The sequence below is a fragment of the Mesoplodon mirus genome, assembly GCF_964341445.2.
Source record: "Mesoplodon mirus genome assembly, chromosome: 5".
Lineage (NCBI taxonomy): Eukaryota > Metazoa > Chordata > Mammalia > Artiodactyla > Ziphiidae > Mesoplodon > Mesoplodon mirus.
This window is the reverse complement of record NC_138980.1, coordinates 53,712,981-53,739,959: the sequence shown is the minus strand read 5'-3', so window position 1 is coordinate 53,739,959 and position 26,979 is coordinate 53,712,981. Positions and strand designations below refer to the sequence as shown.

Genomic DNA, 26,979 nt, shown 5'->3' with positions numbered 1-26,979 from the left:
CACCCTGTAGTTTGCATCTGCTAATCCCAAACTCCCAATCCTTCCCTGCCCCCAACCCCACTGAAAACCCCAAGTCTCTTTTCTATGTCTGGGAGTCTGTTTCTGTTTCGCAGATATGTTCATTGGCATCGTACTGTAGAGTCCATGTATAAGGGATATCGTATGGTGAGAAATGTTATTTTTTAAATAGGCTTCCCAGGTGATCCTTATGCATGTGAATGTTGGAGAACTACTGTCTTCCACTGTAAAGTTATGGCACACTGGGGCGGAAAGAGGCCCCCCCCCAGACCTCCTAGCCCAGTGGTTTTCCAACTTGGCTGCTGCACAGTAGAATTATTGGGTGAGATTTTTAAAACTCCCAGTGCTGGAGGGCTTACCCCACCTAAATGTCATCAGAATCTTGGGATTGGGGTCAGGCTATCAATGTTTTTTTTGTTTGTTTTTAAGCTCCCCAGGGAACTCGCAACATACAACCAAGGGTAAGAATCACTGCAGCAGTCCAATCCATTGGTTTTACAGTTGGGGACCCCGTGGCTGCCCACAGAGGTACCATTACAGAGAGGCAGAGTGACCCAGGAGAGTCAGTGGCCCAGACAGGATAGGAACTCAGATTTCCGGACTCCTCGTTGGTGCTGCTTCTACCATAAAGCTTGTGTCCCTTTGTTGAGCCAATGACAACCCTGATCCCCCCGTGTTCTGTTTTATCCTACACAAAGTAAAATAACTCCCAAAGGTTTGATTTCCTTACAAGCCAGAGAGAGTTTCTGTTTTCATAAGGTGAACCTCTGACCCCAGCTATGGCCTGAAGCTCAGCCCCGGCTGCAGACTTGTCCTCCCTCCACCCTACGTGCCCTGGAGAAGCCTTGCGGGGAAAACAGGCTTCTCTTTCTGGCAGTGGCTATGCACGTGTGACCTTCGAGCAAGTGACGAAAACCTTTTCCTGTGCTTAGTTCCTTGCCTTCTGCAGAGTGCCCATAACCAAACCAGAGTGCTTTGCTGAGAAAAGGGTCGTTTTTCAATAACATAGCCTCGTGCTAGGCACAGCACAGACACCCAATAAATACCTGATGAGTTAAGTAATTAATTCAGCAACGCAAGTATACACATCACACAGTCACTTCCCCCAGCTTATCTTCTCCCCAAACTATTTACATATTAAATCTTATTTCAAAAGATTCGCAACCTCGCAGCGAAAATTTCTGTATAGTGCATCTATTTCCAGCCCTAGTGAATGGCTTAATGATACTTACTACATATCTTCTACAACAAAATTTTGATTCTGGGGTCTCAGGCCAAAGCACAATTCGCATCACAGAAGTCACTGTCAAGTCACTACCAGGCGAGGGGACATAGAAAACACAAGATAGCATTTCTTTTGGAGTTGTATGGTTTCCTTTATTAGAGAAAGTAGGAATTGCCTCTCTAGGGAAGGATGCAAGCCAACCGGGGCTTTGTCTACCTCCCAGTGGCCATGTGTGAGCCTTGGTGCTGAATCAGGAATGACTGAAGCGCCTAAAGAAGGAGAGGATCTCACTGGATGTCTTACTTCGAGTCCCCGAACTGGTGGCGGGCTGGCTCTTCCTCCGTCTGCGAGCTGTCCTCCCCTCCTTTGTCACCTTTGGAGTTTTCATGGCCGCATGAGGACCAGTGGGAGGATGCTTTCTGGGTCTTGTCCCCTCCTGTCCTGTGGTGACCTTCACCTGTCCTGCGGTGATGGGAACGTTTCCTCGCTGAAGACGTGTCCTCCTTTCCTTTTTTTCCTTCCAGGCTTCATCCCTGGGGTGGGAGACCTTCTGGCTTCCATCCCGTTCAGACGTGTAGCCTTCACTCTGCAAGCTGGAGACCACGGGGGCTGCGACCTTCCCTTCAGCTCTTCCAGCAGCAGGCTCGCTGGTTGTGACTGCACCTGGCAACACCACGCTCGTGCTGCTCTCTGGACCATCTGCCCCCGTCGAGGATGTGCTGGCAACATCCGCCGAGACCAGGTTCGTGTCCTGCGGGGATAGGCGGGCAGCACCTGCGGTGGCCTGGCCGGATCTGCTTTCTCCTGGATCCTCGATGGTGGCTCCCGCCAGGCCCACGGTCATCCCTGCCGCCGATCCTTCGGCGCCTTTCAGGGCTGCAGTTGATCCATGGGGGGCATGATGGATTCCCTCTCCCCCCACATAAGCACAAGACGTGGCTCCAGTCACGTCACGACGCTTGTGAAGCCCAACCTCATCCTGATCCCTTTCTCTGTGGAGCTCTGTGGTCTGAGCCAAGGGGAGGAGAGACAGGTAAGAGAGAGATGACAGAAAGTGAGCTCAGAACTGTCCGCTCCTCTCTCATCCTGGAGCTGAGCAACTCAAGGCCTTATACTTAGAATAACCTTTGACATCACCCAGTCTAAGCTCCCATTGGATGCAAGACCCCATCTACTGCACCCCTGTCCAACGGCCACTCCACTTTACTTGAACAGTCCCAGGGTCAGGGAGAGCACTGATACAATTCTCCATGATGCTCTACACTTTAACTTTATACCCTTGTGCTTCTCTCCGTGCAGGGCAGATTCCTAGAAGTGGGGTTCCTGGGTCAAGGGATGCACACCTTGTACGTTTTGGTGACTCCACGGGTTGGGCTGATTTGAGTCAGCATGTCGGAGTCCCGGGGAGACACAATGAAGGAAGGACTTCCTAACTGTGAATGATGTTCCCCAACTCCTGAGACTACATGGGCTGGGGTAAGTGTTCAAGCAGAGACCAGAGAGTCAGGATGCTGTAGGAGGGATTACAGCCCTAGTGATGAGACCAGTGCAGCCGAGGTGATACCTAAGGTGTCTCTGAAATTCGGCCTCGTGGGACAAGGTGGTGCAGCACTCGGAACCTCTCCAGGGTGGTGACTCCTGTAGTGATAGCTCGTGTGTCCCTGACCCTTTTCAACAGTAGAAGGTATTTCCCAGGCGAGTCTCAGAGAGCACCAAAGGCTATGAAGGACCAGCTTTGCCTTGCTCTCCCAAAGCACCCTGCCCCGTGTTCTTGAGTCCCTGTAGGTGCTTACCACTAGGATGTCGGCATCCTCTGTAGTCGCTGCATCTCCAGTTTGGAGCATCGGGGTACTGCTGTAACTGTCTACCGGTGGTCTCAGGATATAGACAAGCTTTTCCCAATAGGAAAAGAGGTCTTCTTGTGCGTCGGAAGAGGGGCACAGCTGCAGGTAGAAAGTCCGGCCGGTAGCAAGACTCAGGCACAGCTGCTGTTTCTCCCGGTTGTGGATGGAGATCTTGACAAACTTCAAGGGGAGCAGCCTGGTGAGCTCTAGGGTCTTCACGGGCTTGCAACCTCTCCCCTTGGTGATCCCGGCACAGACTTTCCTTGGTCGGGCCAGCAGCATGACGTCAGGTAGTGGGAAGAGGGGGCTGGTGGATGCGACGCCCACAGTCACCGTTTGGACGCGGTTGTCTAGGTCGATCAGTTCTCCTTCCTTGCTGACCTGGATAAAGTCGCTCTCAAACATGGGAGCGTACTTGAAAATGTCATACTCTCCTCCCTCGTACAGTTGTCGTTGCAGGACCCCCATGGAGGTCCTCGACACCCCCACTGAACAGTAGCTATTGGCCGTGTAATGAGGTAAACTCTCACTGCTCATGGCTCTCTTCGTTCAAGACAGAGCCACCAGCCACAAGTTGAGCCTCGGAGAGAGAGAGAGAGGGAACGAAAGCACCTCGTCACCTCCCTGCAGGACTCTGCCAGAGTCTCTTGACCCGACCCTATTTATACCGCAAGCCCTTTGTGACCCGTCACCATCGCATCACACACCCCTTTGTTGAGCCTCCAAGCCCCCACCCCCTTGGGGCAGGCTCACCAGCCTCCCCCTAAACCAACCACCACGTCCATAGGGAACAGGCTGACCCTGCCAGGGTATAGGTGTGGGTAGGCCGGATAGTCTTTCTACTCAAACGGTTGAGAAAACCCTCCTGCTCTTGTAAATATCTGGGTGGTTTCCAGTCTTGTTGTTGTTACAAATCTCCATCATCTTGGCGCTTCTGCTGAACGATGTCCTGGGGATAAAATCCTGGAAGTGGACCGTGTACTTGCTGAGGGCAGGCATCCTATGGGGATTGCTGTTCTCTGTGCCCCCAGCGTATATAGCACAGTGCTGGCAGGAGCTTAGAAAGAGTGCTACCTGTCAGAGTCCCATTGGTACTGTCATTTCCAGGATATGGAGAATTTTCTCACCCATTTTCTCTTTTCAGGGAGGCTAACTTTTTATATTTATATATATTTTTTACAGTTTTAGAAACTGTTTTTATTGTGAAATATAACACACATTCATGAAAGTGCACAAACCGTAAATATATAGCTTAATGAGTAACAAGAAAGTGAGCACCCTTGTAGCTGCCACCCAGAGCAAGAAATAGAAGCCTGCCAGCCCCTCTTCTGCATGCTCCCTCCCCGCAAACGGAACCCAACCTTGGCTTCTATTTTTTTTCTTTTCCCCCTTCTTTTTTATTGACGTCTAGTCGATTTACAAGGTTGTGTTAATTTCTGTTGTGTTAATTTCTTCCGTTAATTTCTGATTCAGTTTCATGTGCGTTCTTTGTGTATTTCATGTATAGTCTTTTTCCTATTCTTTTCCATTATGGTTTATCACAGGATACTGACTATAGTTCTCTGTGCTCTACAGTAGGACCCTGCTGTTTATCCACCCTGTAGTTTGCATCTGCTAATCCCAAACTCCCAATCCTTCCCTGCCCCCAACCCCACTGAAAACCCCAAGTCTCTTTTCTATGTCTGGGAGTCTGTTTCTGTTTCGCAGATATGTCCATTGGCATCGTACTGTAGAGTCCATGTATAAGGGATATCGTATGGTGAGAAATGTTATTTTTTAAATAGGCTTCCCAGGTGATCCTTATGCATGTGAATGTTGGAGAACTACTGTCTTCCACTGTAAAGTTATGGCATACTGGGGCGGAAAGAGGCCCCCCCCCAGACCTCCTAGCCCAGTGGTTTTCCAACTTGGCTGCTGCACAGTAGAATTATTGGGTGAGATTTTTAAAACTCCCAGTGCTGGAGGGCTTACCCCACCTAAATGTCATCAGAATCTCTGGGATTGGGGTCAGGCTATCAATATTTTTTTTTGTTTGTTTTTAAGCTCCCCAGGGAACTTGCAACATACAACCAAGGGTAAGAATCACTGCAGCGGTCCAATCCATTGGTTTTACAGTTGGGGACCCCGTGGCTGCCCACAGAGGTACCATTACAGAGAGGCAGAGTGACCCAGGAGAGTCAGTGGCCCAGACAGGATAGGAACTCAGATTTCCGGACTCCTCGTTGGTGCTGCTTCTACCATAAAGCTTGTGTCCCTTTGTTGAGCCAATGACAACCCTGATCCCCCCGTGTTCTGTTTTATCCTACACAAAGTAAAATAACTCCCAATGGTTTGATTTCCTTACAAGCCAGAGAGAGTTTCTGTTTTCATAAGGTGAACCTCTGACCCCAGCTATGGCCTGAAGCTCAGCCCCGGCTGCAGACTTGTCCTCCCTCCACCCTACGTGCCCTGGAGAAGCCTTGCGGGGAAAACAGGCTTCTCTTTCTGGCAGTGGCTATGCACGTGTGACCTTCGAGCAAGTGACGAAAACCTTTTCCTGTGCTTAGTTCCTTGCCTTCTGCAGAGTGCCCATAACCAAACCAGAGTGCTTTGCTGAGAAAAGGGTCGTTTTTCAATAACATAGCCTCGTGCTAGGCACAGCACAGACACCCAATAAATACCTGATGAGTTAAGTAATTAATTCAGCAACGCAAGTATACACATCACACAGTCACTTCCCCCAGCTTATCTTCTCCCCAAACTATTTACATATTAAATCTTATTTCAAAAGATTCGCAACCTCGCAGCGAAAATTTCTGTATAGTGCATCTATTTCCAGCCCTAGTGAATGGCTTAATGATACTTACTACATATCTTCTACAACAAAATTTTGATTCTGGGGTCTCAGGCCAAAGCACAATTCGCATCACAGAAGTCACTGTCAAGTCACTACCAGGCGAGGGGACATAGAAAACACAAGATAGCATTTCTTTTGGAGTTGTATGGTTTCCTTTATTAGAGAAAGTAGGAATTGCCTCTCTAGGGAAGGATGCAAGCCAACCGGGGCTTTGTCTACCTCCCAGTGGCCATGTGTGAGCCTTGGTGCTGAATCAGGAATGACTGAAGCGCCTAAAGAAGGAGAGGATCTCACTGGATGTCTTACTTCGAGTCCCCGAACTGGTGGTGGGCTGGCTCTTCCTCCGTCTGCGAGCTGTCCTCCCCTCCTTTGTCACCTTTGGAGTTTTCATGGCCGCATGAGGACCAGTGGGAGGATGCTTTCTGGGTCTTGTCCCCTCCTGTCCTGTGGTGACCTTCACCTGTCCTGCGGTGATGGGAACGTTTCCTCGCTGAAGACGTGTCCTCCTTTCCTTTTTTTCCTTCCAGGCTTCATCCCTGGGGTGGGAGACCTTCTGGCTTCCATCCCGTTCAGACGTGTAGCCTTCACTCTGCAAGCTGGAGACCACGGGGGCTGCGACCTTCCCTTCAGCTCTTCCAGCAGCAGGCTCGCTGGTTGTGACTGCACCTGGCAACACCACGCTCGTGCTGCTCTCTGGACCATCTGCCCCCGTCGAGGATGTGCTGGCAACATCCGCCGAGACCAGGTTCGTGTCCTGCGGGGATAGGCGGGCAGCACCTGCGGTGGCCTGGCCGGATCTGCTTTCTCCTGGATCCTCGATGGTGGCTCCCGCCAGGCCCACGGTCATCCCTGCCGCCGATCCTTCGGCGCCTTTCAGGGCTGCAGTTGATCCATGGGGGGCATGATGGATTCCCTCTCCCCCCACATAAGCACAAGACGTGGCTCCAGTCACGTCACGACGCTTGTGAAGCCCAACCTCATCCTGATCCCTTTCTCTGTGGAGCTCTGTGGTCTGAGCCAAGGGGAGGAGAGACAGGTAAGAGAGAGATGACAGAAAGTGAGCTCAGAACTGTCCGCTCCTCTCTCATCCTGGAGCTGAGCAACTCAAGGCCTTATACTTAGAATAACCTTTGACATCACCCAGTCTAAGCTCCCATTGGATGCAAGACCCCATCTACTGCACCCCTGTCCAACGGCCACTCCACTTTACTTGAACAGTCCCAGGGTCAGGGAGAGCACTGATACAATTCTCCATGATGCTCTACACTTTAACTTTATACCCTTGTGCTTCTCTCCGTGCAGGGCAGATTCCTAGAAGTGGGGTTCCTGGGTCAAGGGATGCACACCTTGTACGTTTTGGTGACTCCACGGGTTGGGCTGATTTGAGTCAGCATGTCGGAGTCCCGGGGAGACACAATGAAGGAAGGACTTCCTAACTGTGAATGATGTTCCCCAACTCCTGAGACTACATGGGCTGGGGTAAGTGTTCAAGCAGAGACCAGAGAGTCAGGATGCTGTAGGAGGGATTACAGCCCTAGTGATGAGACCAGTGCAGCCGAGGTGATACCTAAGGTGTCTCTGAAATTCGGCCTCGTGGGACAAGGTGGTGCAGCACTCGGAACCTCTCCAGTGTGGTGACTCCTGTAGTGATAGCTCGTGTGTCCCTGACCCTTTTCAACAGTAGAAGGTATTTCCCAGGCGAGTCTCAGAGAGCACCAAAGGCTATGAAGGACCAGCTTTGCCTTGCTCTCCCAAAGCACCCTGCCCCGTGTTCTTGAGTCCCTGTAGGTGCTTACCACTAGGATGTCGGCATCCTCTGTAGTCGCTGCATCTCCAGTTTGGAGCATCGGGGTACTGCTGTAACTGTCTACCGGTGGTCTCAGGATATAGACAAGCTTTTCCCAATAGGAAAAGAGGTCTTCTTGTGCGTCGGAAGAGGGGCACAGCTGCAGGTAGAAAGTCCGGCCGGTAGCAAGACTCAGGCACAGCTGCTGTTTCTCCCGGTTGTGGATGGAGATCTTGACAAACTTCAAGGGGAGCAGCCTGGTGAGCTCTAGGGTCTTCACGGGCTTGCAACCTCTCCCCTTGGTGATCCCGGCACAGACTTTCCTTGGTCGGGCCAGCAGCATGACGTCAGGTAGTGGGAAGAGGGGGCTGGTGGATGCGACGCCCACAGTCACCGTTTGGACGCGGTTGTCTAGGTCGATCAGTTCTCCTTCCTTGCTGACCTGGATAAAGTCGCTCTCAAACATGGGAGCGTACTTGAAAATGTCATACTCTCCTCCCTCGTACAGTTGTCGTTGCAGGACCCCCATGGAGGTCCTCGACACCCCCACTGAACAGTAGCTATTGGCCGTGTAATGAGGTAAACTCTCACTGCTCATGGCTCTCTTCGTTCAAGACAGAGCCACCAGCCACAAGTTGAGCCTCGGAGAGAGAGAGAGAGGGAACGAAAGCACCTCGTCACCTCCCTGCAGGACTCTGCCAGAGTCTCTTGACCCGACCCTATTTATACCGCAAGCCCTTTGTGACCCGTCACCATCGCATCACACACCCCTTTGTTGAGCCTCCAAGCCCCCACCCCCTTGGGGCAGGCTCACCAGCCTCCCCCTAAACCAACCACCACGTCCATAGGGAACAGGCTGACCCTGCCAGGGTATAGGTGTGGGTAGGCCGGATAGTCTTTCTACTCAAACGGTTGAGAAAACCCTCCTGCTCTTGTAAATATCTGGGTGGTTTCCAGTCTTGTTGTTGTTACAAATCTCCATCATCTTGGCGCTTCTGCTGAACGATGTCCTGGGGATAAAATCCTGGAAGTGGACCGTGTACTTGCTGAGGGCAGGCATCCTATGGGGATTGCTGTTCTCTGTGCCCCCAGCGTATATAGCACAGTGCTGGCAGGAGCTTAGAAAGAGTGCTACCTGTCAGAGTCCCATTGGTACTGTCATTTCCAGGATATGGAGAATTTTCTCACCCATTTTCTCTTTTCAGGGAGGCTAACTTTTTATATTTATATATATTTTTTACAGTTTTAGAAACTGTTTTTATTGTGAAATATAACACACATTCATGAAAGTGCACAAACCGTAAATATATAGCTTAATGAGTAACAAGAAAGTGAGCACCCTTGTAGCTGCCACCCAGAGCAAGAAATAGAAGCCTGCCAGCCCCTCTTCTGCATGCTCCCTCCCCGCAAAGGGAACCCAACCTTGGCTTCTATTTTTTTTCTTTTCCCCCTTCTTTTTTATTGACGTCTAGTCGATTTGCAAGGTTGTGTTAATTTCTGTTGTGTTAATTTCTTCCGTTAATTTCTGATTCAGTTTCATGTGCGTTCTTTGTGTATTTCATGTATAGTCTTTTTCCTATTCTTTTCCATTATGGTTTATCACAGGATACTGACTATAGTTCTCTGTGCTCTACAGTAGGACCCTGCTGTTTATCCACCCTGTAGTTTGCATCTGCTAATCCCAAACTCCCAATCCTTCCCTGCCCCCAACCCCACTGAAAACCCCAAGTCTCTTTTCTATGTCTGGGAGTCTGTTTCTGTTTCGCAGATATGTCCATTGGCATCGTACTGTAGAGTCCATGTATAAGGGATATCGTATGGTGAGAAATGTTATTTTTTAAATAGGCTTCCCAGGTGATCCTTATGCATGTGAATGTTGGAGAACTACTGTCTTCCACTGTAAAGTTATGGCATACTGGGGCGGAAAGAGGCCCCCCCCCAGACCTCCTAGCCCAGTGGTTTTCCAACTTGGCTGCTGCACAGTAGAATTATTGGGTGAGATTTTTAAAACTCCCAGTGCTGGAGGGCTTACCCCACCTAAATGTCATCAGAATCTCTGGGATTGGGGTCAGGCTATCAATATTTTTTTTTGTTTGTTTTTAAGCTCCCCAGGGAACTTGCAACATACAACCAAGGGTAAGAATCACTGCAGCGGTCCAATCCATTGGTTTTACAGTTGGGGACCCCGTGGCTGCCCACAGAGGTACCATTACAGAGAGGCAGAGTGACCCAGGAGAGTCAGTGGCCCAGACAGGATAGGAACTCAGATTTCCGGACTCCTCGTTGGTGCTGCTTCTACCATAAAGCTTGTGTCCCTTTGTTGAGCCAATGACAACCCTGATCCCCCCGTGTTCTGTTTTATCCTACACAAAGTAAAATAACTCCCAATGGTTTGATTTCCTTACAAGCCAGAGAGAGTTTCTGTTTTCATAAGGTGAACCTCTGACCCCAGCTATGGCCTGAAGCTCAGCCCCGGGTGCAGACTTGTCCTCCCTCCACCCTACGTGCCCTGGAGAAGCCTTGCGGGGAAAACAGGCTTCTCTTTCTGGCAGTGGCTATGCACGTGTGACCTTCGAGCAAGCGACGAAAACCTTTTCCTGTGCTTAGTTCCTTGCCTTCTGCAGAGTGCCCATAACCAAACCAGAGTGCTTTGCTGAGAAAAGGGTCGTTTTTCAATAACATAGCCTCGTGCTAGGCACAGCACAGACACCCAATAAATACCTGATGAGTTAAGTAATTAATTCAGCAACGCAAGTATACACATCACACAGTCACTTCCCCCAGCTTATCTTCTCCCCAAACTATTTACATATTAAATCTTATTTCAAAAGATTCGCAACCTCGCAGCGAAAATTTCTGTATAGTGCATCTATTTCCAGCCCTAGTGAATGGCTTAATGATACTTACTACATATCTTCTACAACAAAATTTTGATTCTGGGGTCTCAGGCCAAAGCACAATTCGCATCACAGAAGTCACTGTCAAGTCACTACCAGGCGAGGGGACATAGAAAACACAAGATAGCATTTCTTTTGGAGTTGTATGGTTTCCTTTATTAGAGAAAGTAGGAATTGCCTCTCTAGGGAAGGATGCAAGCCAACCGGGGCTTTGTCTACCTCCCAGTGGCCATGTGTGAGCCTTGGTGCTGAATCAGGAATGACTGAAGGGCCTAAAGAAGGAGAGGATCTCACTGGATGTCTTACTTCGAGTCCCCGAACTGGTGGTGGGCTGGCTCTTCCTCCGTCTGCGAGCTGTCCTCCCCTCCTTTGTCACCTTTGGAGTTTTCATGGCCGCATGAGGACCAGTGGGAGGATGCTTTCTGGGTCTTGTCCCCTCCTGTCCTGTGGTGACCTTCACCTGTCCTGCGGTGATGGGAACGTTTCCTCGCTGAAGACGTGTCCTCCTTTCCTTTTTTTCCTTCCAGGCTTCATCCCTGGGGTGGGAGACCTTCTGGCTTCCATCCCGTTCAGACGTGTAGCCTTCACTCTGCAAGGTGGAGACCACGGGGGCTGCGACCTTCCCTTCAGCTCTTCCAGCAGCAGGCTTGCTGGTTGTGACTGCACCTGGCAACACCACGCTCGTGCTGCTCTCTGGACCATCTGCCCCCGTCGAGGATGTGCTGGCAACATCCGCCGAGACCAGGTTCGTGTCCTGCGGGGATAGGCGGGCAGCACCTGCGGTGGCCTGGCCGGATCCGCTTTCTCCTGGATCCTCGATGGTGGCTCCCGCCAGGCCCACGGTCATCCCTGCCGCCGATCCTTCGGCGCCTTTCAGGGCTGCAGTTGATCCATGGGGGGCATGATGGATTCCCTCTCCCCCCACATAAGCCCAAGACGTTGCTCCAGTCACGTCACGAAGCTTGTGAAGCCCAACCTCATCCTGATCCCTTTCTCTGTGGAGCTCTGTGGTCTGAGCCAAGGGGAGGAGAGACAGGTAAGAGAGAGATGACAGAAAGTGAGCTCAGAACTGTCCGCTCCTCTCTCATCCTGGAGCTGAGCAACTCAAGGCCTTATACTTAGAATAACCTTTGACATCACCCAGTCTAAGCTCCCATTGGATGCAAGACCCCATCTACTGCACCCCTGTCCAACGGCCACTCCACTTTACTTGAACAGTCCCAGGGTCAGGGAGAGCACTGATACAATTCTCCAGGATGCTCTACACTTTAACTTTATACCCTTGTGCTTCTCTCCCTGCAGGGCAGATTCCTAGAAGTGGGGTTCCTGGGTCAAGGGATGCACACCTTGTTCGTTTTGGTGACTCCACGGGTTGGGCTGATTTGAGTCAGCATGTCGGAGTCCCGGGGAGACACAATGAAGGAAGGACTTCCTAACTGTGAATGATGTTCCCCAACTCCTGAGACTACATGGGCTGGGGTAAGTGTTCAAGCAGAGACCAGAGAGTCAGGATGCTGTAGGAGGGATTACAGCCCTAGTGATGAGACCAGTGCAGCCGAGGTGATACCTAAGGTGTCTCTGAAATTCGGCCTCGTGGGACAAGGTGGTGCAGCACTCGGAACCTCTCCAGTGTGGTGACTCCTGTAGTGATAGCTCGTGTGTCCCTGACCCTTTTCAACAGTAGAAGGTATTTCCCAGGCGAGTCTCAGAGAGCACCAAAGGCTATGAAGGACCAGCTTTGCCTTGCTCTCCCAAAGCACCCTGCCCCGTGTTCTTGAGTCCCTGTAGGTGCTTACCACTAGGATGTCGGCATCCTCTGTAGTCGCTGCATCTCCAGTTTGGAGCATCGGGGTACTGCTGTAACTGTCTACCGGTGGTCTCAGGATATAGACAAGCTTTTCCCAATAGGAAAAGAGGTCTTCTTGTGCGTCGGAAGAGGGGCACAGCTGCAGGTAGAAAGTCCGGCCGGTAGCAAGACTCAGGCACAGCTGCTGTTTCTCCCGGTTGTGGATGGAGATCTTGACAAACTTCAAGGGGAGCAGCCTGGTGAGCTCTAGGGTCTTCACGGGCTTGCAACCTCTCCCCTTGGTGATCCCGGCACAGACTTTCCTTGGTCGGGCCAGCAGCATGACGTCAGGTAGTGGGAAGAGGGGGCTGGTGGATGCGACGCCCACAGTCACCGTTTGGACGCGGTTGTCTAGGTCGATCAGTTCTCCTTCCTTGCTGACCTGGATAAAGTCGCTCTCAAACATGGGAGCGTACTTGAAAATGTCATACTCTCCTCCCTCGTACAGTTGTCGTTGCAGGACCCCCATGGAGGTCCTCGACACCCCCACTGAACAGTAGCTATTGGCCGTGTAATGAGGTAAACTCTCACTGCTCATGGCTCTCTTCGTTCAAGACAGAGCCACCAGCCACAAGTTGAGCCTCGGAGAGAGAGAGAGAGGGAACGAAAGCACCTCGTCACCTCCCTGCAGGACTCTGCCAGAGTCTCTTGACCCGACCCTATTTATACCGCAAGCCCTTTGTGACCCATCACCATCGCATCACACACCCCTTTGTTGAGCCTCCAAGCCCCCACCCCCTTGGGGCAGGCTCACCAGCCTCCCCCTAAACCAACCACCACGTCCATAGGGAACAGGCTGACCCTGCCAGGGTATAGGTGTGGGTAGGCCGGATAGTCTTTCTACTCAAACGGTTGAGAAAACCCTCCTGCTCTTGTAAATATCTGGGTGGTTTCCAGTCTTGTTGTTGTTACAAATCTCCATCATCTTGGCGCTTCTGCTGAACGATGTCCTGGGGATAAAATCCTGGAAGTGGACCGTGTACTTGCTGAGGGCAGGCATCCTATGGGGATTGCTGTTCTCTGTGCCCCCAGCGTATATAGCACAGTGCTGGCAGGAGCTTAGAAAGAGTGCTACCTGTCAGAGTCCCATTGGTACTGTCATTTCCAGGATATGGAGAATTTTCTCACCCATTTTCTCTTTTCAGGGAGGCTAACTTTTTATATTTATATATATTTTTTACAGTTTTAGAAACTGTTTTTATTGTGAAATATAACACACATTCATGAAAGTGCACAAACCGTAAATATATAGCTTAATGAGTAACAAGAAAGTGAGCACCCTTGTAGCTGCCACCCAGAGCAAGAAATAGAAGCCTGCCAGCCCATCTTCTGCATGCTCCCTCCCCGCAAAGGGAACCCAACCTTGGCTTCTATTTTTTTTCTTTTCCCCCTTCTTTTTTATTGACGTCTAGTCGATTTACAAGGTTGTGTTAATTTCTGTTGTGTTAATTTCTTCCGTTAATTTCTGATTCAGTTTCATGTGCGTTCTTTGTGTATTTCATGTATAGTCTTTTTCCTATTCTTTTCCATTATGGTTTATCACAGGATACTGACTACAGTTCTCTGTGCTCTACAGTAGGACCCTGCTGTTTATCCACCCTGTAGTTTGCATCTGCTAATCCCAAACTCCCAATCCTTCCCTGCCCCCAACCCCACTGAAAACCCCAAGTCTCTTTTCTATGTCTGGGAGTCTGTTTCTGTTTCGCAGATATGTTCATTGGCATCGTACTGTAGAGTCCATGTATAAGGGATATCGTATGGTGAGAAATGTTATTTTTTAAATAGGCTTCCCAGGTGATCCTTATGCATGTGAATGTTGGAGAACTACTGTCTTCCACTGTAAAGTTATGGCACACTGGGGCGGAAAGAGGCCCCCCCCCAGACCTCCTAGCCCAGTGGTTTTCCAACTTGGCTGCTGCACAGTAGAATTATTGGGTGAGATTTTTAAAACTCCCAGTGCTGGAGGGCTTACCCCACCTAAATGTCATCAGAATCTTGGGATTGGGGTCAGGCTATCAATGTTTTTTTTGTTTGTTTTTAAGCTCCCCAGGGAACTCGCAACATACAACCAAGGGTAAGAATCACTGCAGCAGTCCAATCCATTGGTTTTACAGTTGGGGACCCCGTGGCTGCCCACAGAGGTACCATTACAGAGAGGCAGAGTGACCCAGGAGAGTCAGTGGCCCAGACAGGATAGGAACTCAGATTTCCGGACTCCTCGTTGGTGCTGCTTCTACCATAAAGCTTGTGTCCCTTTGTTGAGCCAATGACAACCCTGATCCCCCCGTGTTCTGTTTTATCCTACACAAAGTAAAATAACTCCCAAAGGTTTGATTTCCTTACAAGCCAGAGAGAGTTTCTGTTTTCATAAGGTGAACCTCTGACCCCAGCTATGGCCTGAAGCTCAGCCCCGGCTGCAGACTTGTCCTCCCTCCACCCTACGTGCCCTGGAGAAGCCTTGCGGGGAAAACAGGCTTCTCTTTCTGGCAGTGGCTATGCACGTGTGACCTTCGAGCAAGTGACGAAAACCTTTTCCTGTGCTTAGTTCCTTGCCTTCTGCAGAGTGCCCATAACCAAACCAGAGTGCTTTGCTGAGAAAAGGGTCGTTTTTCAATAACATAGCCTCGTGCTAGGCACAGCACAGACACCCAATAAATACCTGATGAGTTAAGTAATTAATTCAGCAACGCAAGTATACACATCACACAGTCACTTCCCCCAGCTTATCTTCTCCCCAAACTATTTACATATTAAATCTTATTTCAAAAGATTCGCAACCTCGCAGCGAAAATTTCTGTATAGTGCATCTATTTCCAGCCCTAGTGAATGGCTTAATGATACTTACTACATATCTTCTACAACAAAATTTTGATTCTGGGGTCTCAGGCCAAAGCACAATTCGCATCACAGAAGTCACTGTCAAGTCACTACCAGGCGAGGGGACATAGAAAACACAAGATAGCATTTCTTTTGGAGTTGTATGGTTTCCTTTATTAGAGAAAGTAGGAATTGCCTCTCTAGGGAAGGATGCAAGCCAACCGGGGCTTTGTCTACCTCCCAGTGGCCATGTGTGAGCCTTGGTGCTGAATCAGGAATGACTGAAGCGCCTAAAGAAGGAGAGGATCTCACTGGATGTCTTACTTCGAGTCCCCGAACTGGTGGCGGGCTGGCTCTTCCTCCGTCTGCGAGCTGTCCTCCCCTCCTTTGTCACCTTTGGAGTTTTCATGGCCGCATGAGGACCAGTGGGAGGATGCTTTCTGGGTCTTGTCCCCTCCTGTCCTGTGGTGACCTTCACCTGTCCTGCGGTGATGGGAACCTTTCCTCGCTGAAGACGTGTCCTCCTTTCCTTTTTTTCCTTCCAGGCTTCATCCCTGGGGTGGGAGACCTTCTGGCTTCCATCCCGTTCAGACGTGTAGCCTTCACTCTGCAAGCTGGAGACCACGGGGTCTGCGACCTTCCCTTCAGCTCTTCCAACAGCAGGCTCGCTGGTTGTGACTGCACCTGGCAACACCACGCTCGTGCTGCTCTCTGGACCATCTGCCCCCGTCGAGGATGTGCTGGCAACATCCGCCGAGACCAGGTTCGTGTCCTGCGGGGATAGGCGGGCAGCACCTGCGGTGGCCTGGCCGGATCTGCTTTCTCCTGGATCCTCGATGGTGGCTCCCGCCAGGCCCACGGTCATCCCTGCCGCCGATCCTTCGGCGCCTTTCAGGGCTGCAGTTGATCCATGGGGGGCATGATGGATTCCCTCTCCCCCCACATAAGCACAAGACGTGGCTCCAGTCACGTCACGACGCTTGTGAAGCCCAACCTCATCCTGATCCCTTTCTCTGTGGAGCTCTGTGGTCTGAGCCAAGGGGAGGAGAGACAGGTAAGAGAGAGATGACAGAAAGTGAGCTCAGAACTGTCCGCTCCTCTCTCATCCTGGAGCTGAGCAACTCAAGGCCTTATACTTAGAATAACCTTTGACATCACCCAGTCTAAGCTCCCATTGGATGCAAGACCCCATCTACTGCACCCCTGTCCAACGGCCACTCCACTTTACTTGAACAGTCCCAGGGTCAGGGAGAGCACTGATACAATTCTCCATGATGCTCTACACTTTAACTTTATACCCTTGTGCTTCTCTCCGTGCAGGGCAGATTCCTAGAAGTGGGGTTCCTGGGTCAAGGGATGCACACCTTGTTCGTTTTGGTGACTCCACGGGTTGGGCTGATTTGAGTCAGCATGTCGGAGTCCCGGGGAGACACAATGAAGGAAGGACTTCCTAACTGTGAATGATGTTCCCCAACTCCTGAGACTACATGGGCTGGGGTAAGTGTTCAAGCAGAGACCAGAGAGTCAGGATGCTGTAGGAGGGATTACAGCCCTAGTGATGAGACCAGTGCAGCCGAGGTGATACCTAAGGTGTCTCTGAAATTCGGCCTCGTGGGACAAGGTGGTGCAGCACTCGGAACCTCTCCAGTGTGGTGACTCCTGTAGTGATAGCTCGTGTGTCCCTGACCCTTTTCAACAGTAGAAGGTATTTCCCAGGCGAGTCTCAGAGAGCACCAAAGGCTATGAAGGACCAGCTTTGCCTTGCTCTCCCAAAGCACCCTGCCCCGTGTTCTTGAGTCCCTGTAGGTGCTTACCACTAGGATGTCGGCATCCTCTGTAGTCGCTGCATCTCCAGTTTGGAGCATCGGGGTACTGCTGTAACTGTCTACCGGTGGTCTCAGGATATAGACAAGCTTTTCCCAATAGGAAAAGAGGTCTTCTTGTGCGTCGGAAGAGGGGCACAGCTGCAGGTAGAAAGTCCGGCCGGTAGCAAGACTCAGGCACAGCTGCTGTTTCTCCCGGTTGTGGATGGAGATCTTGACAAACTTCAAGGGGAGCAGCCTGGTGAGCTCTAGGGTCTTCACGGGCTTGCAACCTCTCCCCTTGGTGATCCCGGCACAGACTTTCCTTGGTCGGGCCAGCAGCATGACGTCAGGTAGTGGGAAGAGGGGGCTGGTGGATGCGACGCCCACAGTCACCGTTTGGACGCGGTTGTCTAGGTCGATCAGTTCTCCTTCCTTGCTGACCTGGATAAAGTCGCTCTCAAACATGGGAGCGTACTTGAAAATGTCATACTCTCCTCCCTCGTACAGTTGTCGTTGCAGGACCCCCATGGAGGTCCTCGACACCCCCACTGAACAGTAGCTATTGGCCGTGTAATGAGGTAAACTCTCACTGCTCATGGCTCTCTTCGTTCAAGACAGAGCCACCAGCCACAAGTTGAGCCTCGGAGAGAGAGAGAGAGGGAACGAAAGCACCTCGTCACCTCCCTGCAGGACTCTGCCAGAGTCTCTTGACCCGACCCTATTTATACCGCAAGCCCTTTGTGACCCGTCACCATCGCATCACACACCCCTTTGTTGAGCCTCCAAGCCCCCACCCCCTTGGGGCAGGCTCACCAGCCTCCCCCTAAACCAACCACCACGTCCATAGGGAACAGGCTGACCCTGCCAGGGTATAGGTGTGGGTAGGCCGGATAGTCTTTCTACTCAAACGGTTGAGAAAACCCTCCTGCTCTTGTAAATATCTGGGTGGTTTCCAGTCTTGTTGTTGTTACAAATCTCCATCATCTTGGCGCTTCTGCTGAACGATGTCCTGGGGATAAAATCCTGGAAGTGGACCGTGTACTTGCTGAGGGCAGGCATCCTATGGGGATTGCTGTTCTCTGTGCCCCCAGCGTATATAGCACAGTGCTGGCAGGAGCTTAGAAAGAGTGCTACCTGTCAGAGTCCCATTGGTACTGTCATTTCCAGGATATGGAGAATTTTCTCACCCATTTTCTCTTTTCAGGGAGGCTAACTTTTTATATTTATATATATTTTTTACAGTTTTAGAAACTGTTTTTATTGTGAAATATAACACACATTCATGAAAGTGCACAAACCGTAAATATATAGCTTAATGAGTAACAAGAAAGTGAGCACCCTTGTAGCTGCCACCCAGAGCAAGAAATAGAAGCCTGCCAGCCCCTCTTCTGCATGCTCCCTCCCCGCAAAGGGAACCCAACCTTGGCTTCTATTTTTTTTCTTTTCCCCCTTCTTTTTTATTGACGTCTAGTCGATTTACAAGGTTGTGTTAATTTCTGTTGTGTTAATTTCTTCCGTTAATTTCTGATTCAGTTTCATGTGCGTTCTTTGTGTATTTCATGTATAGTCTTTTTCCTATTCTTTTCCATTATGGTTTATCACAGGATACTGACTATAGTTCTCTGTGCTCTACAGTAGGACCCTGCTGTTTATCCACCCTGTAGTTTGCATCTGCTAATCCCAAACTCCCAATCCTTCCCTGCCCCCAACCCCACTGAAAACCCCAAGTCTCTTTTCTATGTCTGGGAGTCTGTTTCTGTTTCGCAGATATGTCCATTGGCATCGTACTGTAGAGTCCATGTATAAGGGATATCGTATGGTGAGAAATGTTATTTTTTAAATAGGCTTCCCAGGTGATCCTTATGCATGTGAATGTTGGAGAACTACTGTCTTCCACTGTAAAGTTATGGCATACTGGGGCGGAAAGAGGCCCCCCCCCAGACCTCCTAGCCCAGTGGTTTTCCAACTTGGCTGCTGCACAGTAGAATTATTGGGTGAGATTTTTAAAACTCCCAGTGCTGGAGGGCTTACCCCACCTAAATGTCATCAGAATCTCTGGGATTGGGGTCAGGCTATCAATATTTTTTTTTGTTTGTTTTTAAGCTCCCCAGGGAACTTGCAACATACAACCAAGGGTAAGAATCACTGCAGCGGTCCAATCCATTGGTTTTACAGTTGGGGACCCCGTGGCTGCCCACAGAGGTACCATTACAGAGAGGCAGAGTGACCCAGGAGAGTCAGTGGCCCAGACAGGATAGGAACTCAGATTTCCGGACTCCTCGTTGGTGCTGCTTCTACCATAAAGCTTGTGTCCCTTTGTTGAGCCAATGACAACCCTGATCCCCCCGTGTTCTGTTTTATCCTACACAAAGTAAAATAACTCCCAATGGTTTGATTTCCTTACAAGCCAGAGAGAGTTTCTGTTTTCATAAGGTGAACCTCTGACCCCAGCTATGGCCTGAAGCTCAGCCCCGGGTGCAGACTTGTCCTCCCTCCACCCTACGTGCCCTGGAGAAGCCTTGCGGGGAAAACAGGCTTCTCTTTCTGGCAGTGGCTATGCACGTGTGACCTTCGAGCAAGCGACGAAAACCTTTTCCTGTGCTTAGTTCCTTGCCTTCTGCAGAGTGCCCATAACCAAACCAGAGTGCTTTGCTGAGAAAAGGGTCGTTTTTCAATAACATAGCCTCGTGCTAGGCACAGCACAGACACCCAATAAATACCTGATGAGTTAAGTAATTAATTCAGCAACGCAAGTATACACATCACACAGTCACTTCCCCAAGCTTATCTTCTCCCCAAACTATTTACATATTAAATCTTATTTCAAAAGATTCGCAACCTCGCAGCGAAAATTTCTGTATAGTGCATCTATTTCCAGCCCTAGTGAATGGCTTAATGATACTTACTACATATCTTCTACAACAAAATTTTGATTCTGGGGTCTCAGGCCAAAGCACAATTCGCATCACAGAAGTCACTGTCAAGTCACTACCAGGCGAGGGGACATAGAAAACACAAGATAGCATTTCTTTTGGAGTTGTATGGTTTCCTTTATTAGAGAAAGTAGGAATTGCCTCTCTAGGGAAGGATGCAAGCCAACCGGGGCTTTGTCTACCTCCCAGTGGCCATGTGTGAGCCTTGGTGCTGAATCAGGAATGACTGAAGCGCCTAAAGAAGGAGAGGATCTCACTGGATGTCTTACTTCGAGTCCCCGAACTGGTGGTGGGCTGGCTCTTCCTCCGTCTGCGAGCTGTCCTCCCCTCCTTTGTCACCTTTGGAGTTTTCATGGCCGCATGAGGACCAGTGGGAGGATGCTTTCTGGGTCTTGTCCCCTCCTGTCCTGTGGTGACCTTCACCTGTCCTGCGGTGATGGGAACGATTCCTCGCTGAAGACGTGTCCTCCTTTCCTTTATTTCCTTCCAGGCTTCATCCCTGGGGTGGGAGACCTTCTGGCTTCCATCCCGTTCAGACGTGTAGCCTTCACTCTGCAAGGTGGAGACCACGGGGGCTGCGACCTTCCCTTCAGCTCTTCCAGCAGCAGGCTTGCTGGTTGTGACTGCACCTGGCAACACCACGCTCGTGCTGCTCTCTGGACCATCTGCCCCCGTCGAGGATGTGCTGGCAACATCCGCCGAGACCAGGTTCGTGTCCTGCGGGGATAGGCGGGCAGCACCTGCGGTGGCCTGGCCGGATCCGCTTTCTCCTGGATCCTCGATGGTGGCTCCCGCCAGGCCCACGGTCATCCCTGCCGCCGATCCTTCGGCGCCTTTCAGGGCTGCAGTTGATCCATGGGGGGCATGATGGATTCCCTCTCCCCCCACATAAGCCCAAGACGTTGCTCCAGTCACGTCACGAAGCTTGTGAAGCCCAACCTCATCCTGATCCCTTTCTCTGTGGAGCTCTGTGGTCTGAGCCAAGGGGAGGAGAGACAGGTAAGAGAGAGATGACAGAAAGTGAGCTCAGAACTGTCCGCTCCTCTCTCATCCTGGAGCTGAGCAACTCAAGGCCTTATACTTAGAATAACCTTTGACATCACCCAGTCTAAGCTCCCATTGGATGCAAGACCCCATCTACTGCACCCCTGTCCAACGGCCACTCCACTTTACTTGAACAGTCCCAGGGTCAGGGAGAGCACTGATACAATTCTCCAGGATGCTCTACACTTTAACTTTATACCCTTGTGCTTCTCTCCCTGCAGGGCAGATTCCTAGAAGTGGGGTTCCTGGGTCAAGGGATGCACACCTTGTTCGTTTTGGTGACTCCACGGGTTGGGCTGATTTGAGTCAGCATGTCGGAGTCCCGGGGAGACACAATGAAGGAAGGACTTCCTAACTGTGAATGATGTTCCCCAACTCCTGAGACTACATGGGCTGGGGTAAGTGTTCAAGCAGAGACCAGAGAGTCAGGATGCTGTAGGAGGGATTACAGCCCTAGTGATGAGACCAGTGCAGCCGAGGTGATACCTAAGGTGTCTCTGAAATTCGGCCTCGTGGGACAAGGTGGTGCAGCACTCGGAACCTCTCCAGTGTGGTGACTCCTGTAGTGATAGCTCGTGTGTCCCTGACCCTTTTCAACAGTAGAAGGTATTTCCCAGGCGAGTCTCAGAGAGCACCAAAGGCTATGAAGGACCAGCTTTGCCTTGCTCTCCCAAAGCACCCTGCCCCGTGTTCTTGAGTCCCTGTAGGTGCTTACCACTAGGATGTCGGCATCCTCTGTAGTCGCTGCATCTCCAGTTTGGAGCATCGGGGTACTGCTGTAACTGTCTACCGGTGGTCTCAGGATATAGACAAGCTTTTCCCAATAGGAAAAGAGGTCTTCTTGTGCGTCGGAAGAGGGGCACAGCTGCAGGTAGAAAGTCCGGCCGGTAGCAAGACTCAGGCACAGCTGCTGTTTCTCCCGGTTGTGGATGGAGATCTTGACAAACTTCAAGGGGAGCAGCCTGGTGAGCTCTAGGGTCTTCACGGGCTTGCAACCTCTCCCCTTGGTGATCCCGGCACAGACTTTCCTTGGTCGGGCCAGCAGCATGACGTCAGGTAGTGGGAAGAGGGGGCTGGTGGATGCGACGCCCACAGTCACCGTTTGGACGCGGTTGTCTAGGTCGATCAGTTCTCCTTCCTTGCTGACCTGGATAAAGTCGCTCTCAAACATGGGAGCGTACTTGAAAATGTCATACTCTCCTCCCTCGTACAGTTGTCATTGCAGGACCCCCATGGAGGTCCTCGACACCCCCACTGAACAGTAGCTATTGGCCGTGTAATGAGGTAAACTCTCACTGCTCATGGCTCTCTTCGTTCAAGACAGAGCCACCAGCCACAAGTTGAGCCTCGGAGAGAGAGAGAGAGGGAACGAAAGCACCTCGTCACCTCCCTGCAGGACTCTGCCAGAGTCTCTTGACCCGACCCTATTTATACCGCAAGCCCTTTGTGACCCGTCACCATCGCATCACACACCCCTTTGTTGAGCCTCCAAGCCCCCACCCCCTTGGGGCAGGCTCACCAGCCTCCCCCTAAACCAACCACCACGTCCATAGGGAACAGGCTGACCCTGCCAGGGTATAGGTGTGGGTAGGCCGGATAGTCTTTCTACTCAAACGGTTGAGAAAACCCTCCTGCTCTTGTAAATATCTGGGTGGTTTCCAGTCTTGTTGTTGTTACAAATCTCCATCATCTTGGCGCTTCTGCTGAACGATGTCCTGGGGATAAAATCCTGGAAGTGGACCGTGTACTTGCTGAGGGCAGGCATCCTATGGGGATTGCTGTTCTCTGTGCCCCCAGCGTATATAGCACAGTGCTGGCAGGAGCTTAGAAAGAGTGCTACCTGTCAGAGTCCCATTGGTACTGTCATTTCCAGGATATGGAGAATTTTCTCACCCATTTTCTCTTTTCAGGGAGGCTAACTTTTTATATTTATATATATTTTTTACAGTTTTAGAAACTGTTTTTATTGTGAAATATAACACACATTCATGAAAGTGCACAAACCGTAAATATATAGCTTAATGAGTAACAAGAAAGTGAGCACCCTTGTAGCTGCCACCCAGAGCAAGAAATAGAAGCCTGCCAGCCCCTCTTCTGCATGCTCCCTCCCCGCAAAGGGAACCCAACCTTGGCTTCTATTTTTTTTCTTTTCCCCCTTCTTTTTTATTGACGTCTAGTCGATTTACAAGGTTGTGTTAATTTCTGTTGTGTTAATTTCTTCCGTTAATTTCTGATTCAGTTTCATGTGCGTTCTTTGTGTATTTCATGTATAGTCTTTTTCCTATTCTTTTCCATTATGGTTTATCACAGGATACTGACTACAGTTCTCTGCGCTCTACAGTAGGACCCTGCTGTTTATCCACCCTGTAGTTTGCATCTGCTAATCCCAAACTCCCAATCCTTCCCTGCCCCCAACCCCACTGAAAACCCCAAGTCTCTTTTCTATGTCTGGGAGTCTGTTTCTGTTTCGCAGATATGTTCATTGGCATCGTACTGTAGAGTCCATGTATAAGGGATATCGTATGGTGAGAAATGTTATTTTTTAAATAGGCTTCCCAGGTGATCCTTATGCATGTGAATGTTGGAGAACTACTGTCTTCCACTGTAAAGTTATGGCATACTGGGGCGGAAAGTGGCCCCCCCCCAGACCACCTAGCCCAGTGGTTTTCCAACTTGGCTGCTGCACAGTAGAATTATTGGGTGAGATTTTTAAAACTCCCAGTGCTGGAGGGCTTACCCCACCTAAATGTCATCAGAATCTCTGGGATTGGGGTCAGGCTATGAATGTTTTTTTTGTTTGTTTTTAAGCTCCCCAGGGAACTCGCAACATACAACCAAGTGTAAGAATCACTGCAGCAGTCCAATCCATTGGTTTTACAGTTGGGGACCCCGTGGCTGCCCACAGAGGTACCATTACAGAGAGGCAGAGTGACCCAGGAGAGTCAGTGGCCCAGACAGGATAGGAACTCAGATTTCCGGACTCCTCGTTGGTGCTGCTTCTACCATAAAGCTTGTGTCCCTTTGTTGAGCCAATGACAACCCTGATCCCCCCGTGTTCTGTTTTATCCTACACAAAGTAAAATAAATCCCAATGGTTTGATTTCCTTACAAGCCAGAGAGAGTTTCTGTTTTCATAAGGTGAACCTCTGACCCCAGCTATGGCCTGAAGCTCAGCCCCGGCTGCAGACTTGTCCTCCCTCCACCCTACGTGCCCTGGAGAAGCCTTGCGGGGAAAACAGGCTTCTCTTTCTGGCAGTGGCTATGCACGTGTGACCTTCGAGCAAGCGACGAAAACCTTTTCCTGTGCTTAGTTCCTTGCCTTCTGCAGAGTGCCCATAACCAAACCAGAGTGCTTTGCTGAGAAAAGGGTCGTTTTTCAATAACATAGCCTCGTGCTAGGCACAGCACAGACACCCAATAAATACCTGATGAGTTAAGTAATTAATTCAGCAACGCAAGTATACACATCACACAGTCACTTCCCCCAGCTTATCTTCTCCCCAAACTATTTACATATTAAATCTTATTTCAAAAGATTCGCAACCTCGCAGCGAAAATTTCTGTATAGTGCATCTATTTCCAGCCCTAGTGAATGGCTTAATGATACTTACTACATATCTTCTACAACAAAATTTTGATTCTGGGGTCTCAGGCCAAAGCACAATTCGCATCACAGAAGTCACTGTCAAGTCACTACCAGGCGAGGGGACATAGAAAACACAAGATAGCATTTCTTTTGGAGTTGTATGGTTTCCTTTATTAGAGAAAGTAGGAATTGCCTCTCTAGGGAAGGATGCAAGCCAACCGGGGCTTTGTCTACCTCCCAGTGGCCATGTGTGAGCCTTGGTGCTGAATCAGGAATGACTGAAGCGCCTAAAGAAGGAGAGGATCTCACTGGATGTCTTACTTCGAGTCCCCGAACTGGTGGCGGGCTGGCTCTTCCTCCGTCTGCGAGCTGTCCTCCCCTCCTTTGTCACCTTTGGAGTTTTCATGGCCGCATGAGGACCAGTGGGAGGATGCTTTCTGGGTCTTGTCCCCTCCTGTCCTGTGGTGACCTTCACCTGTCCTGCGGTGATGGGAACGTTTCCTCGCTGAAGACGTGTTCTCCTTTCCTTTTTTTCCTTCCAGGCTTCATCCCTGGGGTGGGAGACCTTCTGGCTTCCATCCCATTCAGACGTGTAGCCTTCACTCTGCAAGGTGGAGACCACGGGGGCTGCGACCTTCCCTTCAGCTCTTCCAGCAGCAGGCTTGCTGGTTGTGACTGCACCTGGCAACACCACGCTCGTGCTGCTCTCTGGACCATCTGCCCCCGTCGAGGATGTGCTGGCAACATCCGCCGAGACCAGGTTCGTGTCCTGCGGGGATAGGCGGGCAGCACCTGCGGTGGCCTGGCCGGATCCGCTTTCTCCTGGATCCTCGATGGTGGCTCCCGCCAGGCCCACGGTCATCCCTGCCGCCGATCCTTCGGCGCCTTTCAGGGCTGCAGTTGATCCATGGGGGGCATGATGGATTCCCTCTCCCCCCACATAAGCCCAAGACGTGGCTTCAGTCACGTCACGAAGCTTGTGAAGCCCAACCTCATCCTGATCCCTTTCTCTGTGGAGCTCTGTGGTCTGAGCCAAGGGGAGGAGAGACAGGTAAGAGAGAGATGACAGAAAGTGAGCTCAGAACTGTCCGCTCCTCTCTCATCCTGGAGCTGAGCAACTCAAGGCCTTATACTTAGAATAACCTTTGACATCACCCAGTCTAAGCTCCCATTGGATGCAAGACCCCATCTACTGCACCCCTGTCCAACGGCCACTCCACTTTACTTGAACAGTCCCAGGGTCAGGGAGAGCACTGATACAATTCTCCATGATGCTCTACACTTTAACTTTATACCCTTGTGCTTCTCTCCGTGCAGGGCAGATTCCTAGAAGTGGGGTTCCTGGGTCAAGGGATGCACACCTTGTACGTTTTGGTGACTCCACGGGTTGGGCTGATTTGAGTCAGCATGTCGGAGTCCCGGGGAGACACAATGAAGGAAGGACTTCCTAACTGTGAATGATGTTCCCCAACTCCTGAGACTACATGGGCTGGGGTAAGTGTTCAAGCAGAGACCAGAGAGTCAGGATGCTGTAGGAGGGATTACAGCCCTAGTGATGAGACCAGTGCAGCCGAGGTGATACCTAAGGTGTCTCTGAAATTCGGCCTCGTGGAACAAGGTGGTGCAGCACTCGGAACCTCTCCAGTGTGGTGACTCCTGTAGTGATAGCTCGTGTGTCCCTGACCCTTTTCAACAGTAGAAGGTATTTCCCAGGCGAGTCTCAGAGAGCACCAAAGGCTATGAAGGACCAGCTTTGCCTTGCTCTCCCAAAGCACCCTGCCCCGTGTTCTTGAGTCCCTGTAGGTGCTTACCACTAGGATGTCGGCATCCTCTGTAGTCGCTGCATCTCCAGTTTGGAGCATCGGGGTACTGCTGTAACTGTCTACCGGTGGTCTCAGGATATAGACAAGCTTTTCCCAATAGGAAAAGAGGTCTTCTTGTGCATCGGAAGAGGGGCACAGCTGCAGGTAGAAAGTCCGGCCGGTAGCAAGACTCAGGCACAGCTGCTGTTTCTCCCGGTTGTGGATGGAGATCTTGACAAACTTCAAGGGGAGCAGCCTGGTGAGCTCTAGGGTCTTCACGGGCTTGCAACCTCTCCCCTTGGTGATCCCGGCACAGACTTTCCTTGGTCGGGCCAGCAGCATGACGTCAGGTAGTGGGAAGAGGGGGCTGGTGGATGCGACGCCCACAGTCACCGTTTGGACGCGGTTGTCTAGGTCGATCAGTTCTCCTTCCTTGCTGACCTGGATAAAGTCGCTCTCAAACATGGGAGCGTACTTGAAAATGTCATACTCTCCTCCCTCGTACAGTTGTCGTTGCAGGACCCCCATGGAGGTCCTCGA

The 26,979-nt window shown here is 50.7% G+C and overlaps 1 protein-coding gene across 1 annotated transcript in view; it reads right to left on the bottom strand.

Moving 5' to 3' along the window:
- LOC309805348 (uncharacterized protein) overlaps positions 1-17,677 on the bottom strand; it is a gene marked incomplete at both ends in the record, with an annotated part of 172,311 nt that extends 154,634 nt beyond the window's left edge. Inside the window, 2 exons of the mRNA XM_082623276.1 lie at positions 16,129-16,299; positions 17,084-17,677. Coding sequence (XP_082479402.1) covers positions 16,129-16,299; positions 17,084-17,677 — 765 coding nt within the window. The remainder of the gene's footprint in view (positions 1-16,128; positions 16,300-17,083) is intronic.
- Positions 17,678-26,979: the final 9,302 nt, after the last annotated feature.